General features: G+C 36.0%; 2 protein-coding genes across 4 annotated transcripts; one reads left to right on the top strand and one right to left on the bottom strand.

The window, feature by feature from the left end:
* Window positions 1-9,309: 9,309 nt before the first annotated feature.
* Window positions 9,310-15,539, top strand: LOC148854256 (amino acid transporter AVT1I-like). Of its 3 annotated transcripts, none has more exons than XM_088986114.1 (3): window positions 9,310-9,985; window positions 14,187-14,794; window positions 14,900-15,539. In XM_088986114.1, the coding sequence occupies exons 1-3, from the start codon at window positions 9,892-9,894 to the stop codon at window positions 15,410-15,412; spliced, it is 1,215 nt and encodes a 404-aa protein (XP_088842240.1). In that variant the 5' UTR covers window positions 9,310-9,891; the 3' UTR covers window positions 15,413-15,539. The 3 variants fall into 3 exon arrangements, with proteins under 3 accessions (XP_088842240.1, XP_088842241.1, XP_088842239.1); XM_088986115.1 differs by having other exon boundaries at window positions 9,846-9,985; window positions 14,151-14,794; XM_088986113.1 differs by having other exon boundaries at window positions 9,860-10,036.
* Window positions 15,540-17,484: 1,945 nt separating this feature from the next.
* Window positions 17,485-19,609, bottom strand: LOC148854255 (uncharacterized). The gene is made up of 2 exons (XM_088982399.1): window positions 19,034-19,609; window positions 17,485-17,969 (listed from the first exon to the last, which is right to left on the bottom strand). The coding sequence occupies exons 1-2, from the start codon at window positions 19,430-19,432 to the stop codon at window positions 17,649-17,651; spliced, it is 720 nt and encodes a 239-aa protein (XP_088838525.1). The 5' UTR covers window positions 19,433-19,609; the 3' UTR covers window positions 17,485-17,648.
* Between the last annotated feature and the right edge of the window lie 242 nt (window positions 19,610-19,851).

The raw sequence follows: 19,851 nt of genomic DNA, 5'->3' as shown, positions 1-19,851 counted from the left end.
GAGCATATTTAATGTTGGGAAGGAAGGGATTAGTCTCGGGGTGTAAGTGGAGCGAACTCAAAAAGGAAAACGGAATTCGATTCAATATCTGAACTTAGGAAACCAATGATCTGAATTTGATTCAATAATCGATAAGCCCCTGAAATGACCAACTGAATTTGCTTTTACTTTGGTTTTGGTGGTTGGGATGTTTTTTATGGAAGTCTCTTGTTGAATTTTAGCTCTGTTGGAGGCATAGCCCTCTTTTTGGTATCTTAGATTTGCAGCGTTTTGTAGAGCTCTCACAAGTTGTTTCTCTCGGGCTCAGAGTCAGAGTCAGTTTATTCTTCCATTGCAGATTGGTTTGTAGTTTGTTTTCGGGTTTATTTCTCCATTTACCTTGATTCCTTATTGGACTAACTTGTGATTCCGGGCTGTACTCTGAGCTTTTATTAATGAAACTTTGCCTTTATCGCATCATAAAAACGATTTGCTTTTGGCTAAATGTTGAAAAATTCAAACTCGATTTGAATTCAAACATCCAAGTTTGAACCAAATCTAATTGAATTGTTTTCGCTTTATATACCCTATATAAAATAAAATAAAGGAAAAGCTACTAGTAACACAATTTTATTAGAGAGAAATAAAGTGTATTTAGGTAATTTAATATGTAAATATTAATGTTGTGGTCCTTCCGAGATGTTTATCAAATTGAATCACGCCATATCTGACTTTGACCAATTATCATAAATTCAATTCAATTATGTCAAACTTTAGGTATAAAGGGATTATAGTTGATAAAGGCAACTTTTGGGCTCAATATCAATAAAAGTAATATTTTTAATAAAATTTTAAAAATATGTTAACTTTTTAAAAATAATATCAAATAAGGGTAAAAATACTGTTCATCTTCTTCCTCTTACAAACCGCTGCCCACCGCCGCCTCTAACAACCTCCGACAATGCTTCTGCCTACCTCCGCCGTCTTTGCCCATCTCTGACATTGCCTCCACCCACCTCCACCTCCACCTCCAGAGGTGGATAAACATAGAGTATCAAGAAATTAACATTCAAGCAATCTTCCCAAGAGAGTACCTTGAAGACTGACCATAGAGGTGATGGCCCCTTAGAGAACTATTAGAACATTTCAAAGGAGAAGGACTGACCTGCAGGAACAAATAATTACCAGAAAAAGGTCGTCCATATGACTTTTGCTTTCCTTCAACTTCTTCACAACCTTATTCCAGGAAAGTCTAGCATTAGTTAGTAGCATTGCTTTTCTTCTCAAGAATCATCTTAAGCCTGGGATTCTAATCCTCGACCTCTTCCTGTTGCCCAACTTTCTAAACCTGGAACAGCTTCTTGTTCTCCCTGATAGAGTATGATAGAGTCATACATTTGTCAAACTCTATCCTGTACACCTGTCAATTTCTATCATGTTCTAACTTATTGCATTCTTATCTTGTACATACCTGTATGATGAAGACTCCTGTATACATAGTATTCTTAAGTATCAATATAAATTCAAGTCCAAGAACTCACCGAAATCATCAATGTGAGATTACTAATTTCTGTGTTCTATGATATTACTATTTATAGTGTTCAATTTTATGGTATCAGAGCTCAAATTGTTAGCCTCTTTTGCAATTCAATCATGTCGATTGTATCTGCAAGCTCAGGCACTACTTAAGCTAGAGTTACAACCGTTGTGAACCTGAATCTATCAGCTACAACAAGCCATTTAATCTCCATCAAACTAGATCGCATGAACTACTTACTATGGCGATCTCAGTTTGTGGCTGCTCTTAAAGGTTTTAAAGCTATGGGTTACGTTGATGGGACTATCCAATGCCCACCTAAGACCATTGAGAAGGATGCTACTTATACCATGAATCCAAATTTCATTTTATGGGAACAATAGGACCAGTTGCTCCTCAGTTGGATCCTTGCTTCTCTCTCAGAAGGTGTTTTGGCCTAGGTTATTGGGTACACAACCTCAAGAAGCATATGAAATGCTCTGTCAAGGCTGTTTGCTTCAAAATCAATAGCTCGTGTGATGCAACTTAGATTTTAATTGACCCATTTGAAGAAGATGAATCAATCAATGGTTGATTAACTAGAAAAGGCTTGTTTGATCTCTTGTTACTACTTTCTTGCTGAAGGGAGCAGATCTATCATATGATGACATACATGCTATTCTTTTCAATCATGAGATTTGAATGCAACACACTAGATTTCTATTTGATCCAAATATCTCCCCAAGCTAATGTTGCAATGCAGAAGCAATCTCAATCATTCAAAACATATGGCTACAAGTCTAAGTCAAAGCCAGGTGAGCAGAAAGGTAAGAAACCTAATCTCTATCAAGGGGTTAGGTGCCAGATATGTCTAAAATTCAATCATACAGCTTACAAGTGCAGGCCTCGTTTTGATAAGAATTTTCGTCCTGATTCATCTCCATCTGCATACACTGCTGCAACTGGTCCAGTCATTGATAACAGTTGGTACCCAGATTCGGGTGCAAGCCACCATATGAATGTAGACTTGGCAAAATTTCATCTTCAATCTGAATATACTAGACCAGATCAATTCTTTATTTTGGAAGACATACTCCATGTTCCCAACATTACTAAGAACTTATTTTTATGGCTAAATTTTCTAAAGACAACAATGATTTCTTTGAATTTCACCCCAATGAGTTCTTTGTGAAGGACTGGGAGACGGGCATAGTGTTACTTTAGGGTCATAGTAAACACATCTTGTATGAGTTACAGGGGATTTCAAGTGGAGTTACAAATAATGTCCCTCCTCCTACTGCATTCCTTGGGGTGCGGACTTCTATTGATCGCTGGCATAAAAGGCTTGGGCATCCTGCTGCAAGGCTGATTCAATATGTCGTCACCTCCAATAATTTTCCTCTATCTTCTAATAAGCGGATGTCATTTTGTCATTCTTGCCCTCTTGGCAAGTCGCATAAACTACCATTCTCTTCTAGTTCTATTACATATACATCTCCACTCGAACTTATTTTTAGTGATGTATGGGGACCTTCTCCTATGAACTCCATTAATGGATTCATGTACTATATTGTCTTTGTTGATGGCTTTAGCAAATATTAGTGGATTTTTCCTCTTGTTCACAAATCATATGCACTTCCTTCATTTGTCAAATTTAAACAACAGGTTGAAAATCTTTTCAATATTAAAATTAAATGTCTTCAAACTGATGGTGGGGGAGAGTTCAGAAAATTTTAGTCTTACCTTGAGCACTGTGGCATTTCTCATCAACTCTCTTGTCCACATTCGCAAGAGCAAAATGGGATGGCTGAAAGACGCCATCGCCAAATTGTTGAAATAAAACCGACATTATTAGGAAAGTCCTTGGTGCCTCGAGATTACTGGTGGGAGGCCTTTCATGCAGCAGTGTTTCTGGCTAATAAACTTCCCACGCCAACACTCAACATGTAATCACCATTTGAACTATTGTTCAAACGTAAGCCTGATTATGAATTCTTAAATGTTTTTGAGTGTTTATGCTTCCCATGTCTTCAGCCCTATGCTTGTAATAAACTGGACTTTCGTTCATTAGCTTGTGTGTTCTTGGGATACTATGATAATTACAAAGGATATCGGTGCTTACATTTGCCCTCTCAAAGCATTTTTACATCTCGACATGTCCTATTTGATGAAGTTGTGTTTCCATTTGAATCTCATGAACCCAAACAATAGTCTTCACCTTTATGGTTCTCTCTTGGACCGCCTCCTATGGTAAGTCGTATCCCTTCACCACCATGTCCCATTACTACTGCTGCTCCTCCTATTGCACATTCTGCTGACCTGCCACTCTCCTTACCTCCCTCATCTGCATCACCTGATTTGGTACAATCATGCACCTAACCTTCACCAACTGATTATGCTTCATCTCCTTTACCTGAACCAGAAACTAGTACCAGTGAGCTTGTTTCTCCCTCCTCTACTAATGATGCTCTAGTGTTGCCCTCCTCTGCTCCTCTGAATCATCATCTAATGCAGAGCAGGAGAAAAAGTGGGATATTCAAACCTAAAACAAATATGGCTTCCAAGTATCCACTATCCTCTTTGTCTATTGAACCCACATCATTTGCTGAGGCCAATGCTAATCTAGAATGGCGAGCATTTATGCAGTCTAAAATATGATAGAGTATGATAGAGTCATACATTTGTCAAACTCTATCATGTACACCTGTCAATTTCTATCATGTTCTAACTTATTGCATTCTTATCTTGTACATACCTGTATGATGAAGACTCTTGTACACATTGTACTCTTAAGAATCAATATAAATTCAAGTCCAAGAACTCACCGAAATCATCAAGGTGAGATTACTAATTTTTGTGTTCTGCTTTACTCCCAAATGCTCTCTCATCTCTTTCTTCTTTTTCTTCTTGTACATCAAACCCACCTTCATTTCTGAATCTCTGATAAGAAAGTCTAATGGGTGAAGCCATTTTAATTGCAGACATGGTGGGGTGATTCCCGAGGATTTCAAGGAGAATCCAAACCAAATGTTGTTGACAATCGAGGAAAGATGAGTTGGGCTTCTTTTATCTTCACGGGTTCTGGTAATCTGGTTTACTTGTTCCTTCTTTATTTGCCCATAACCACAAGAGAGAGGTGGCATGCATAAGCTGTTGAGTGCATCAAATGCCAAAAAGGAGTTCTAGTAGATGTTTGTGGGTAGCCTGTTACTGGTGGTTGGCTGCTTTGGGCGGAGGCGGCGGTGTTGGGCAGACATGGAGGTGGAGATAGGTGGAGGCATTGCTGGAGGAGGGTGGAGGCATTGTCGGAAGTTGTTGGAGGTGACGGTGGGTGGTGGTTTGCAAGAGGAAGAAGATGAACAGTATTTTTGCCCTTATTTGATTTTATTTTAAAAAAGTTGACATATTTTTGAAATTTTATTAAAAGTATTACTTTTATTGATATTAGGACCCAAAAGTAGCCCTTCTCAGCTATAATCCCAATATAAAATCCGACTTTTGAATACTGTTTATACCCCTAAATCAATAGTCCGAATTTGATCAATTACCATACTAAAATTATCTAAAACTTGATTCAATTATGTCAAACTTTAAATATAAAATCGTATTTTCAAATACCGCTTACACCCCTAAATCAATCATCCCACATTATCACGAGCATTGCTCTTTCTTATGTTTCTGGACACCCTAATGAGTAAGCTGCCGCTAACAGGAGATCCCTTGAGGCAAAAACCCTCTTTCACTACAATGTTAAGTGCTTCCTCTTCCCCATTTCTGTCTGCTTTGGAGTTTGGGTCCACCCAAGATTGAGATGCATTTGAAACCACTGTCATTGAAGGGAGGAGAACCTGTGGAGATTGGCTTCAGTCGGTGCAAACCTGTTCTCACATTTTTGGAGCAGCCTCTTGCAACCTTAATTGGGAATATATCTCCCATAAAATAAAGCATAGAGATATTCCCAATGCAAGGCTGTTTGAACGGGCTTTGCACTGACTGAAGCCAAACTCGAACCCCCTAGGGTTTTATTTTCATAGGCTAACATCAATCTTTCTACTGCTCCATTCCAATTTGCAGTTATTGGTAAGTGTTCTTATGGATGATCATCTCTTGTTGATGTTATGGAGTTTTTAATCGGTACTTTTTTCCCTAAAGAACGGTCTAGTTGTTTTACGTTTTGTTGATGAATTTGAGTTCCTTAGGAATTGGATGAAAGAGTGCTTAAGTGCCAGGATTAGAGATTGCTGGGAGCCCTCTGTTGTTCCTATTTGGATCAATTTCCCCTAGTTGTTAGTTAACCTTTACAACTACATGTTTATTTGTTCAATATTGTAACCGAGGCTCAGTTTGGAAGGAGTAGAAATACAAATATGCAGAGTGCAAAACTTTGTATTTTGTATGTATTTGTACTCTTTCCAAACTAAGCGTAGAAACTTATGCGAATCACTACTACAAGGGTTTGTGTTGAATTTGATTTGATGCCAGATAAGCCTTCCAGTGCGTGGATTGGAATGGGAAGAGATGTTTTTTGGCAAAAGATTACCTATGCAAATCTTTCACTGTATTGCTTTTCTTGTTTCAAGCATGGGCATGAGGAGGCTTATCGTCGAGTTAAGGTAGAGAAGGAGAACAATGGAAGGAGACCATCAAAGAAACTAAGTTGTGGTTGAACAGGTGAATGCACATCAACAAAACCCTGGTACAGTTGTTCCTGCAATTAAGAATACTATAAGGAAACTAAACCCTTAGAGGCTAAGAGGAAACAGATTTATTAGAGAACAGGGAAGGAAGTTCCTCCAGGTGCTCAGTATCTTTGGAACTGAGTAATTTTCCAAGCGCTGATAGTAACCTGAATTTTCCTTAGGGTGTGGTGAGTGCAAAGTAGCCGATGGTGCAACCAAAGTGTCCTAATCGGGATCCTATTCCTAATGATCAGCCTACTGCTTTTGGGGACATATCAGGGCACATCTACACAAGTCCCACAACAATGTAAGATGAAATCAACAAAATGTCAATAAGGTCACAGGGAGTGAACAAGAAGATAAAATAGAGAAAGGTAATTAATTAGAAGTGTTTTTTTTTTTTTTTTTTAACAAAGAGTCACAAGAGACGATGGAAACAGAACAAGCAAACGATGAAAGAGTGTGGTGATGGCAAGCTGTATTTTCCTTGGCCAAAGATAAATCAAAGAAGCCATGACGATTGGGAGATTGGACTCCATAACAATAACAATGTGGACTTCCTTTTTTATAGATCTCATCATTACAGAGCTAAGGGTGTTTTTGATGATATATGCGTGATGATCTCTATTCACGTATCCACTCCTGCAAGCAAAGTTGATCCTACAAGTGAGAACTCAATTGAAACTGTTATGCCCAAGGACAAATGATTCAAATTAGGATTGTATGACAATAGAAAGCAAGAGGAAGAAAAAGAATTTTAAAGTTAGGAAGATCTAGGAGACATCTTAATTCAGGAAATGTTCATAGATACTCTAGACCAAACAAAGGCTACAACCCCTGTTATCCTTATGTTACTCGTTTTTCTTTTTTTTTTGGGATTTTAGTTTGCTTTCTTTTGTATCAAGCTTTGGCTCATAGTTTTGTTTGGAGGGTTAGGTCTTATGCCCTCCTCTTTTAATTTATTAATAAATTCTTCTTTTTCTTAAAAAAAAGGTTGTTAGGTGGATGTAATCATGCCAGAAGGACCAATTGGCCAGTTGAACAAAATTTTCTTGCCTCAACTTGTTAAAGTAATTCTCACTTCACAAATATAGGAAAATGGTATATTAACCATTTAACCACAAAGACAAAAATAAACAAAATTGGTACAAACTCCACAAATGGATATTTAATGTCAAGGAAGAAACTCTCTCTCCAGAAAGTAGTATTTCCCATAAAAGGGTGAGATGGCATACAAATGGAAAAAGGTGAGACCTAACGTTCTAAAAGTACTGGTCAATTGAATTCAAACCAGAAATGCAAAACTTAGTGGCAACTTTAAATTATTCTGTTTCTTTTACTAACAAACAAAAGAAAAAAATTTTAATGCTTTCTTTTTTGTCCGACCTCCTTTTCTAATGCAGAAAGAACTGCCGTGAACGATTTAATTTTTGTATCCGGTGGTTCGTCGTCATCAGAGAATATTCAGACCCACCATGCTGGCGGCGAGTGTAAGCTGGCCTGGCCACGATTTAAACAGCTTCCACCACGAGGTCCATTTGATTCACCATCTAATATATAAAATCGTCCATACACTTTTCTTTTATCATGCTTAGTTTTCTGTTATTCTAGGTGGACCACACGGTGAAGCGTTCTGGCTCTCTTTAGCATAAACAATCTTAAATAGTATTGCAAATGTTATTAATTTAGTTGTCCATGTTGGAAAATGAAAAATTATTCAAAGAATTCATCTAACAATTTAAGTTTTTAGGTTGGATGGTTCTTAACATGGAATCAAGTGGTCTAGTATTTGATTCTCGTCATCCTATTCAGGGACCTCAGGAACAGCTCAAGTTTTTAGGTTGGATGGTTCTCAACACATGATATAGGTTAACCTATTCTTGTCTACACTTTAAGTCCATTGAGATTTTGCCGGAAGAGGCATGTTAGAGAACGAAAGCCTATTCAGGGACCTCAGGAACAGCTCAAGCTTCTGGGTTTAATGGGTCCTTGAGAGTGCCAAATTCTAATTCAACTTGATATGGTTAAGGGTGATTATAATTGTCTCTATACGATCCAATATTGTAATTCAATTCATGTTTAAAATTTAAAATTTATCTATTAATTTTGTTCGTTGTGATTTTACTAAACAGTTTTTAAGAGAATCTGCTATCAATATATTTTGTTTATGATTAAGGGTGCAATTTGGGCCAGATTTAAGTTAGGTTTTTGTCAATATTTGATTAGGCCCGACCCAAAGCAGTGTAAAATGCTTAATCAGGCCAACCTGAATGTTTTATTTAATTTTTTGTTTCGTTGGACTACACAACAAAATCGAGTTATCTTCTTATTCATGATACAACTCTAAAGTTATTTTTAGTTGATATTATTAATCATATATACTATTTTGGTCATATTTAATTTAATTTCTTGATGCTATTCAACGTCCCATTGCTACCTGTTCGGGCTCAGTTTGGAAGGAATAGAAATACAAGTACCTATCTTGTATTTTATATTATTTTGTATGTATTTATATTGTACATCTTTGTATTTATATTTATACTTTTTTGAGATTAAACCTTTCTCTCAATTTGAAAAAAATATAAATACAAATACATACAAAATATTATAAAATATAAGATTTTGCACTCTATGTATTTATAATTGTGCACTTTCCAAAATAAACCTTAGGCTCCATTTAAAAAGAATACAAATACAAATATGTAAAATGCAAAATCTTATATTTTATATTATTTGTACTGTATACATTTATATTTATACTCCTTCGAAACTGAGCCTATTCCTGGTAAATTATATATTCCGTTTAGATTAGATTCTTGAGTGTATCCAAAGAGTCTATTTCATGGATACTGGATAAAAGTCTGACATAATGGAAAAGACTGGATTCTTTTAATCCATCCCTGATGAGAGTAATTATTGTAGATTCTGGCCATCTCTGGAAGGGGACAGGTGCCTAACAAAGTTAAAGGTATGTTGCATGGTTTAAGGGGACGAAACTCTTAGATTATTATTATTATTATTATTATTATTATTATTATTATTTAAGTTTTGAGGAATTAAGTGAAGACATATTAGAGTGAATTAACCTTTGGTCACATGTTATAATTTTTTATTTTGGTATTTGGTGCCCTACAGTTGATAACTTCCCTTCAACCCCTCTTTGCTGGTTGCGGGATTCAATATAATTCTGCATAAATGCTGGAAGAAAGAGGCAGCCCTCAATTGGTGTATATTAGTGGATTCAAAAGCTGATGCTTTACTGATGTCATATCAATACACGACTGATATTTATATGATTACCCCCGATTTAATTTTTATGTTCAACTCTTTGAACATTAATGCTTAAAAATATTGAGTGACATTTTATATAACAGGATGTCGGAACAGGATTTTAGTTTGATCAATATTTCAGCCAATTCATAAATCCGGTTTTGCTAAAAGCCAGCATTAGAATGCAATTATTAACCTAGCTAGAAAATACTGTACAGTGTACACTCAATATAAAAAGCTGGAAAGCGACCCACAAAGTTGGGTATCCCAAAATAGTGTACAACCATTTGGATTGAGAAGTCCCATTTTCCTTTTTTTTTTTTCTTTTTCTTTTTGTTAGGTTGAATGGATATCTACTCACCTTCACTATCTTATTCCCCAAAACAAAATGGAGCTGATACCCCATTTTAAGGAGCCACCCTTGTTCATCCTTTGTACCACAAAACAATGGGAGCGGTTGAAAGCCAGAGCGACCAGCTGCAACCACAGACCGGGACGTCTTTTCTTCGGACTTGTTTCAATGGAGTTAATGCCTTGTCAGGTCTCTCTCTCTCTCTCTCTCTCAACATACACATACCAACCCTATTCTCAGGTCATAGCCTACTTTTTCTTTAATTATATTTTTATTCTGTCTTTAAATTTCTCGTCATTTGCTTCTTTGGAAGTAGGAATTTTTTCTTAGAAAATTATTATCGATGGAAAACGGTTCTCATACAAAACAAAACATATAGCTTGCCTTTGCTTTTGGTGTAAAGGTACAAGTATATCGATTGGTTTAAATGTGGTGAACCGTTAAAGTGAAGGTGTAAATGTGTAATCAGGCGTGGAAACAATTACATTGATTATGGATGTAAAACTCCACTGTGAGTGGAGTGGAGTTTATATAATTTTTTATATAAATTAAACTTACATCGAAAACAAATAGGAACAGGCTAGGGTGTAAAATTTATCCTGGTTCTCATTTATACTGAAGACAAACACAGCAATAGGAAAAAGAAACGAAAGAAGAGAAACTAGAAAAGGAACATGTCTGATGACATGCAAGTATATCATGCATATTTGGGATTCGACCATGTACAAGTCTGTATATATATTGGCTCAACCAAAATCTGCATGAGATATGTTTTTATGATGCATGCCATCGGTTAAACCGGTTGGTGATGGTGCTAGTTTTTTTGTTTCTTTAAAGACAAATTCATTAGAAAAAAATATAGATCGATAGAAGGATAACATCCAGCAATAGATAGAGCAGAAAAACAGTTCAACTAAAAGAACAAACACAACAGACTCAAACTATATATAGACTCTACAGCCTTCAAGCAGATCAATTACATCCCTGATCCAAGCCGGAATAGCTAAAAGAAATTCTTTCCCTGCATAAATCCTCTATTTTCTGCATATTGAGCTAACATCAGAATCCTGTATCAATTTAAATTAATGCATCTTGAACAAAAGACCAGACTCCTTAATCATGCTGCTTTGGCTGTTTCACCTTTAATCATCATATATATCTAAGATCTGCTTGCAATCCCCTTCCAAAATAATTGTTGTTCACCCTGAAGCCTTAGTTTTGCAAAGCGGATCCCTTAAAATAAAACAGCTCTCATTTCAGCTTGGAGTGGAGTAGCAGCACCAATCTTGCCAAACTTTATTCCAATTTTCAAAAACTAACCTTCCCTACTTCTCCTTCATCCCAGACTTGGGTTGTATTTGGGATGATGATTTGAGACGACGACTGCATTCATATTATCGTCAAGCCTGAAGCAAAACTAAACACCGCAAAAGCTCGGATCTAGTTTGGTCGCGTCTGCTGGGGTTTTGAATCCTCAGCTGTTGGAATGCAATAAGCTAAAGCTTTCCCTGTAACAGCTTTCATTCTAAGCAGTATTTTTTTTTTTTGTTATTGGTACTCTACTACCAATTGTTAGGTGCTTTAACCAATATGCCTAGAACCGTTGGGAACTTCGAATAGATCAAGCCAAACCATTTAATCTTTAGGATCATAATAGATTGTTTCAATGTTCTTGCTGATTGACTAGTTGCTGAAGCTTTTTGTTTTTCTGTACTTTTTTTTTCTAGTTTTTAGTTAATCTCTTTGGTGGTTTTGTTCCTCCATATTGTATATTTGTGTTCTTGTAACATCATTACTATTTTCGTTATAGTTATGTTTGGTTTGAAGGAAAAGGTAAAGAAAAAAAAGGAAAATATAGGAAAAATTACCTTTTGTGTTGCTTGATTCACGGTTACAAAGAAAGAAAACCCTACCAATCTCTTTTTGAATATGACAATTTTTTTTTTATTTGAATCACAAAATGCAAATTAAATTAGGATGTTCTATCTTGTGTGTCAGACATACTATATATAACCACTGTGCCATGCTTACTTTAGTGGACCATAAAAGTAAGCACCATGTTGCCTAGTTGAAGAAGCTATAACTATAAGAAATTATAAAAGAAAGAAACATGGTTCACTCATGAATCTCTGGTAATGTCTTTAATTCGTAATGATTGTTAGAGTGTGAATGCATCTATATATGATATGAATCATGCAATCAATTCTCACATATTATGGTTCAAAAAAATGATAAAAACGGTCCATGCACTAATGTTTTTGAACTGCCGTTGGTCCGGACAGTTGGACCATTCGGCCTAGGAATTGTTTAGGCAACTGATTTTATTTTATCCAACACCCGGTTTTCGTCCAAAATCTATTGAATTGATCAACCATTGCGATTGAATAATTAACCCGTTTGATCCATTCAACAGGTTTGGCCATTGTTTATTTTAATTATTCTCATCGAAATGGATCATCCGCTTGAACTGAACGGTCAAATCCTTAAAAGAAAAATTGGTGGTTAGAATGGTTCTATTTCCAGATCAATTTTTAAAACCTTGCCATAAAGAGACCACAATGGGTGGTTCAAAAAGAAAATGGTGTGGTTATGCAACTATACCGCCCTTTTCTAGTCAAGCAACAAACATCATCTTAATTTCTACTTCGCAGCAGAACCTGGGAACCATGAAAACAGTGTTCAATACTTTATTAATAAAAAAAAAACTGAAACATAAAATAGAAAAATAAAGCTTACAAAAATTAAATCAAATATTTTTTTTTCTTGAGAACCCAAGTCGGCTCTCCCTTTATCATCTTCTTTCTTTACCTACGTATGGCCCAAGGTGCAGAACTAGAAAAAGAGAATAGCTTGAGTTTCAAAAGGAGATGAAAATATTGAAGCAGATTTGATCTCCAAAACATTTTCTTGGTAACCTCTGTGACATCTTCTTTTTCCTTTTCCTCCTTATAACCCACACCTCCCTCTCTCTTTTAGGCTTTCAAATCTCTGCACCCAGATGTCCATTTTTTCATGTCTTTCCTCAAAATTTATATAGGATTTTTAGGTATAAAGAAAAGAAATAAGGGAAACTGTTTGTAGGTTTAAACTTTTTGTGAGATTTTATTTTTCTTTTACGTTTTAGTTACTTGAACGTTTGATACCAATTTCTATTAGTTTTTCCCTCTCTTTTCTATTTTAGCTTCCTTTTCAAAGTATTTGAAACCATCTCATCGGTTCCTTAGATAGCATGCCCACGTGTTCCATATTGAGATAGCAAGCAGGAATAGTCTTCCCTGGTCTTTCGTTTAGGAGAGATTGCACTAAAATTATATAAATACAAATATATACAGTACAAATATATACAAAATAATACAAAATACAAGATTTTGAACTCTACATATTTGTATTTGTACTCCTTCCAAACTGAGCCTTGCTTTGTCTAAAGCCCACATGTAATAAGTTGCACTCAGAACCCATCTGAGAGTGCTTAAACTTTAATTGAGGACTATTAAAACAAGCATCATCAGAATATTGATTTCCTAGCTGAATCAAAGCATATTTGCCCTTTCAAAAAAAAAAAAATGTATATTTGGGCTTTATGGGTTTTTCACCAAACACAACTTTTAAGCTTTCCATGCGAGCCCACCTTGCAAGTAGAGGCCAGATTTAACATTTTATACTGATTTGGGCTTGGATTTCATGTCGGGCCTATTCAAATTTTGGCAAAAGCTAACTCAATCCCACCCAAGTTGCACCCCCCAACTTGCAAGGATAGAACCCACTGTGTTAAAACCCTCCAAACAAGCATTCAATATCAGGCTTGGTTCATCGAAGCCCGAATACAAAGTGTCCATAGTCTGGTCCTCTGTTCGATAGTAGCTATAGCCACCCGGTCTAGTTCATTGGAGAAGGCTAAATGACTAAGAAGACCCACACCAACAATCAAAGTAATCAGATATCTTTTACAACATTTCAGCTTTCAAAAAGTTCAAAGTAATGTTATCAACCTGGATGAACAATATCAATATGAATGGTTTTGATTTTAAAAATAAAAGACAACTACCCCATTAGCAAAAGCAATATAATTTTGCCTATGCGGAAGTTGTTTTTGTTTTAAAAACAAAACCATACATATTATTTGCTACTCCTAATGATTCAACTTTATTTATTTTTTTGTAAGATTTTATGTAATTTATAAACCACCCTTGTGACTAATTATGTAACAAATTATATTAGTTATGCAAGATTTGTAAGTCTTTAATGTATGTTAATTATCAAACTTGATTTTTAATGAATATGAACTCGAAGTGTTCACAAATAATTCCAACTTGATTAGGAGAGTTTGTGATAAGCTGAGCAAATTAAAATGCAGACTTGTCTCAAGCTCGGTTGTTCTTTTAATTATCAGGAGTTGGGATATTGTCGATTCCATATGCACTTGCTGAAGGGGGGTGGTTGAGCCTTGTACTTCTTTTGTTGATGGCAATCATTTGCTTCTACACTGGGCTGCTTCTACATAGATGTATGCAAGCACACCCGCGTATCAGAACCTATCCCGAAATAGGCGAACTTGCTTTTGGCTATAAAGGCAGAACCCTGGTAGCCCTCTTCATGTATATGGAATTGTATCTGGTTGCCATTGAATTTTTAATATTGGAAGGTGACAACTTAGAGAAGTTGTTTCCCAATACAAGTTTTAAAGTTGGAGGATTGAGAATTGGAGGAAAACAAGCTTTTGTTGTGGTCGCAGCCCTTATAATCTTGCCAACGACGTGGTTAAGGAGTTTGGGTGTGCTTGCCTATGTTTCTGCTGGTGGGGTCTTGGCTTCTATTATTGTGGTGTGTTCTGTTTTTTGGGCTGGTGCGATTGATGGCGTTGGGTTCAACGAAAGAGGGAAACTGTTTAATTGGATTGGAATGCCTACTTCTATCAGCTTGTATGCCTTCTGTTACTGTGGTCATGCGGTATTTCCCACTTTATGTTCTTCAATGAAAGACAGGAACCAATTCCCTAAGGTAAGAATTTCTACCTGTTGTTCTTAATTTGTTCAATTCTAGTTAAATATTTCTCTTAATTATCTCATTTCATATCCCTCCCTCTCTCTGTCTGTATGTATGTAGGTGTTGATAGTCTGCTTTATTATTTGCACCTTCAATTATGGATCAATGGCTGTTTTGGGATATCTGATGTATGGACAAGGTGTGAAATCCCAAGTGACCTTAAATCTACCAATTGGAAAAGTAAGCTCCCATATAGCAATCTATACTACATTAATCAATCCTTTAACTAAGTACGCGATTATGGTTATTCCCATTGCAATGGCAATTGAAGACTGGTATCCCTTCCGCAAAAGCAGACCCATCAGCGTCCTTATCAGAACGTCCATACTTATCACTAATGTCGTTGTGGCATTGACTATTCCATTTTTCGGATACCTAATGGCATTTATAGGTGCATTTCTTAGCGTCACGGCTTCTCTTTTGTTGCCATGTGTTTGCTATCTCAAGATTTCAAAGTCTTCCCGGAGTTTTGGATTAGAGTTGATTATCATTGTGGGGATTTTAGCATTGGGTTCCCTGGTTGCAGTCCTGGGGACTTTCATTTCTCTCAGGGAAATCATAAAACATATGTGAACTTGTCATCCGATAGATCAAGTATATATGTATTTGTTTTTTTTTCTTTTTTTTTATTTATAAAATACTAAACTTATTTATCAGTATCTATCTAATATAGACCCAATATAATATTGGGTGATCCTCCTGATTGTGTACAATTATCAAAATTCAAAGCTAGACAGAGCGTTGATATATATGAATAAAAACAATTTAGTAGGCGGGTTAGTATATATAAAACAAAGTTTAAGATGAAATCCATGAAATTTTTGATGAGGGAAAAGTGTAAAGTGCACCAGCTCCAGGCCAGCATCCACAGATTCTAGCTAGGCTAGTATCCTTCATACCGAATTCATTAGGAAATCCATTGTGGCACATGAACATATAATTTATTTATTTATTTGAGAAAAAGCCCGTAGAAAAACATTCATTCAACAAACTCGGTTGGTACATCTGAAATAAGGATAGCCTCCAAAAACCGGGGAGGATTTGTCCATGTAAAAATAGGTGACTGAAACAATGAACCACAGTATGTGCAGCAATAGTAGCTTGACGTGGTACACATCAAACCAAGATGGGAGAGAGGCGGTGAATTAAACTCGTACAGGCTTCAATATTGTGATGAATCCGCCATGGTGGAATTGATGATTCCAAATTGAACTACAGACTGAGCATCGCCTTCAAGAATGAAACCCTATATGGGGAGCTTCTTTATTTCTCTCCATAAATAATTCAATACATGAGCAAACATACATGAACCCCTACATCGTTGCATTACAAAGATTTTTGGGCTCAAATTCATCCACTGATAGCCTGATCTGATAGGGAATAAAAAGATACGCGATAGACCATCCCCATTAGAAGCCTAATCTTTAGGCCCATTTTTGTTAACTCAGTGGATCCTGGGGTACTTTGTCAAAATGGTATCCAATTCTTCTCATAAAAAACTAATCTATAACCATGTTGGTAATGACTCTCACCATAAGCAGTCATGAAATCTCCGATACAATAAGCGAGGCAAATTAATAAAAGAAAAGAAACGAGACATTTAATTACACCGCTACAGTTTCATATCATTACTAACACCTACCCTAAAGAAAGAAATTATAAAATCAAAACGAAAACAGCCAAATCATATCTTATCATATCATATCTTTCCCATATCATAGATTTTCCCATTATTATTTACATGGTACCAAGGGTCCGAATCTCGAATATAAAGTTGGAAAGTAATTGACAAAACTGGGTATGGCAAAAAAAAAAAAAAACTGTAGAACCATTTGAATTAAGAGTATCATTTTCTTTTTTATCTTTCAGGATTATTTAAATATTTTAATAAAATTCTCATTTTATTATATACTTAACTTTTGTTTAATATAATGAATATATATATATATATATATATATATATATATATATTTAAAATAATCTCATTCGATTTAAACCATATAAGTATTTAATCAAAATTGAACAAATTAAGAACAATAGCTAGCAAATCGAACTATTTCAGTTACAAAAGACATATAATCCATGCCATTTCTAAGAGAAGGAAAAAAAAAATTGCAAAATGCACCTCCCAACATCCACAAACTCTAGCCTGCAATCTTTCAGGGTGATTTTATCAGAAAATCTGTTGGCACATATAACCATATTATAATACATCTATCTATTTCACTCTCTATTCATGTGCTTACGTATTTAATTAATATTGATTCAGAATGCAACCCACATTTTCCAACTGCCTTGATGTAAATTTCATGAATGTGTCCTAGATGAAAAATTAAATTGCATAAAATTACAATTACAGAATGTGGTTTTCTGAAGTTAGTGAGATACCTCAACATTCAATTGGAGCTCTCCGGACAATACCTTATTGAATAGCATCCGACCAATAAACTTGTAATCAGTGCATTGCAACAGAAGAATTGGTTAATAAAAAGAATGATTGAGTAAATTGGATGGATAAACAGAAAGAGGATGACTTGGTTGAAGTTTGCAACTTCAATTGGTCCGCCTAGATTAGCCGGTGCACCTAAATAAAGAGTGAAAAAGTGCACCTCCCAAACTCAGTTGTAAGATGACAGTGATCAGAATATTCAAACAATTTAAGGCGTTATATAAATGAACTATGGACAATCAAAGTTGCAAATAAACAAAGCCATTCGGCTAAATATAACATAAAAAAGTGATTCCTACTTTTTTCTCATAGTCTTTCGTTTTAAAGCAAGATACAAAACCTAGTAATTATTATTCAATCTCAATTTCTAGACCAGTTTCCTCTTCTACTGCCGCGCCCACATCTTCCACCCACCTTCTGATGGCGTCCACCCTTACTTCCACACAAAACCTTGTTAACATCCGAATTCACTTTCATGCTTTCAGGTAATGGGAGTATGTGATCTATACACTTCCTGAAACTGAAGTCATCAACAGATTCATCCTGCCTTATGAGAAAGAAGCATCGCTTTTTCCACAGTGGATGGTAACGGACTTGGAAAGCGTCGACTCCTCCCCCTAGTTTCCTCTCTGCATCAGCATGGCCCTTCTCTAGCAAGTTCAACAACATCATGTGCTCATACTGCAGAACCATTATTATTGAGTGAATAATATAATTAGAATCGTCAAATGGCTACATTATTTGCACGACAGAAATTACATTGCTTGACAATCAACTACTTGGTGTTGCCATACTAATAAAAACAAAGAAATGAAAGTGAAAAAAAAAAAACCCTCGATGTGGTTGAAATCGAACCGAATTCCTAATTTCTTACTCAATGGCAACAACTATAGATATCAGAGGAAAAAAAGGATTTTGTTTTTTGGGTAGATTCTCTAAAATGTGATTGATAATGTGGCCACAACAAAGTTTCCAGCTTTCTAGCTTTAATTCAAATTTCATTGCTCATGGTGATACATACCACCAAGTGGCAGTAGGTGTTATTCGGTCTTCAGGTGAATTACAATCTTTCGTTATCTTAAATGTGTTCTTGATTCAAATCAGTCATCCTTAGTGCCTACTCTGAGACTCAAAGATATAACAGTCCTCTGGGTTGTCATGATCATTTTGAATATACATGGATCAAACCTCATACTGATCACATCATGCAAATTCTTTTCCATAATGTTCTAATTTTTCCACTTCACCAAAATCCTTTTTCCCTTTTTTAGTGTAAAACAGATAAAACATACAAGAGAAAAATAAAGTACTAGTTATATCACCTTTGTAAGAGTGGGAGTTTATAGAGGATTTCCGTGCTTCATTGGAGCAGTCAAGGAAAAAAAATGGGATAGCTTATACTACACTTCTTTAAGGAACTTAATGTAGGTGCTATTAGGCACCTATGCTTCCCTCCAGAAACCCCAAGCAAAATGTGGTACTCACGTTTCAAACTGAATCTCTTGTACCAAGTGCGTCTTTTGAATAATAATTAAAGTTGAAGCGCAAATATGGCACTGATGTGTAGTTGTAACATTTCCAAGATGCATTTACAGGGATCAAAATAATCTACATTCATTAAGATATTCATATGTGGTTGATTGGGATGATTGACTTCTAATCGAAGCAGAGATAAAGTGATAAAACTGATAAGGAATTCTGAAACTCCATAAAATCCATAATCGAAAATTTAATAAAAAAAATACCTGGTTGACGTTGACATTTGGAGGCCAGCAATGGAGGAACTTGTAGAAGTAATTAAACATCTCCTCCGATGAACTGAAATTCTTAGGACCGACACTAACAGGTTCTGTTTTCTTCTCTTCTTCTTTTTCTGCTTCTTTCACCTCCTCTTCTTCCTCGTTTTGTTGTAATTTGTCAAGGCATTCTTCTTCTACTAACTTTTCGATCTTCTGTTTCTTTGAAATCTCATCCTCTTCTTCTGATTCGCTGCCTTCTCTCGATCGCTTCGTATCGTCGTTTGAGATCTTCGTGGACGACTGATCTCCATTAAATTCTGGTTTTTTGCCTCCGCCCATCGGCTCTTGTTCGGAAACGTTAGACTTTGGATTGACTGCTCCGATTTCCAAAGGCATGTCTGTCATGTCTTGCGTTCAAAGCTCTGACCTCTGAGGGTTTCTGCTACTTCAGCCATCTCCCGTTTTAGAAATATTAGGGAAGACCCGTGCGACGCACGGCCTGGCGTGGCGCCCATGTTCTACAACCGGAGAGTGACCTACATTTCACTATTTCAGTTTCCTACTTAAAAGGAAACTAATTGTTTGTGGGTGAATTTAATTACCATTTCATTTTAATTGTTGTACATGACCTGATGGCCTCGTGGGACGTGGAGCACAGAACGGAGTAGCTCATACTCCACCTCCCGTCCCGGCCTCCCCCACCCCACCCCTCGTGGCAAACAGAATATTTTCCTTTTTTTCAAAGTGTCATTTACTAAGAAACGCCCTGTAATTTGTCATATTAATTAAACTACACCCTGTAGTTCGCATATTACTAAAATACT

The sequence above is a fragment of the Nelumbo lutea genome, chromosome 4 (genome assembly GCF_056320005.1).
Source record: "Nelumbo lutea isolate HS-2025 chromosome 4, American lotus-T2T, whole genome shotgun sequence".
Classification (NCBI taxonomy): Eukaryota; Viridiplantae; Streptophyta; class Magnoliopsida; order Proteales; family Nelumbonaceae; genus Nelumbo; species Nelumbo lutea.
The sequence above is the reverse complement of the archived record's forward strand: the minus strand, read 5'-3'. Positions and strand labels throughout refer to the sequence as shown.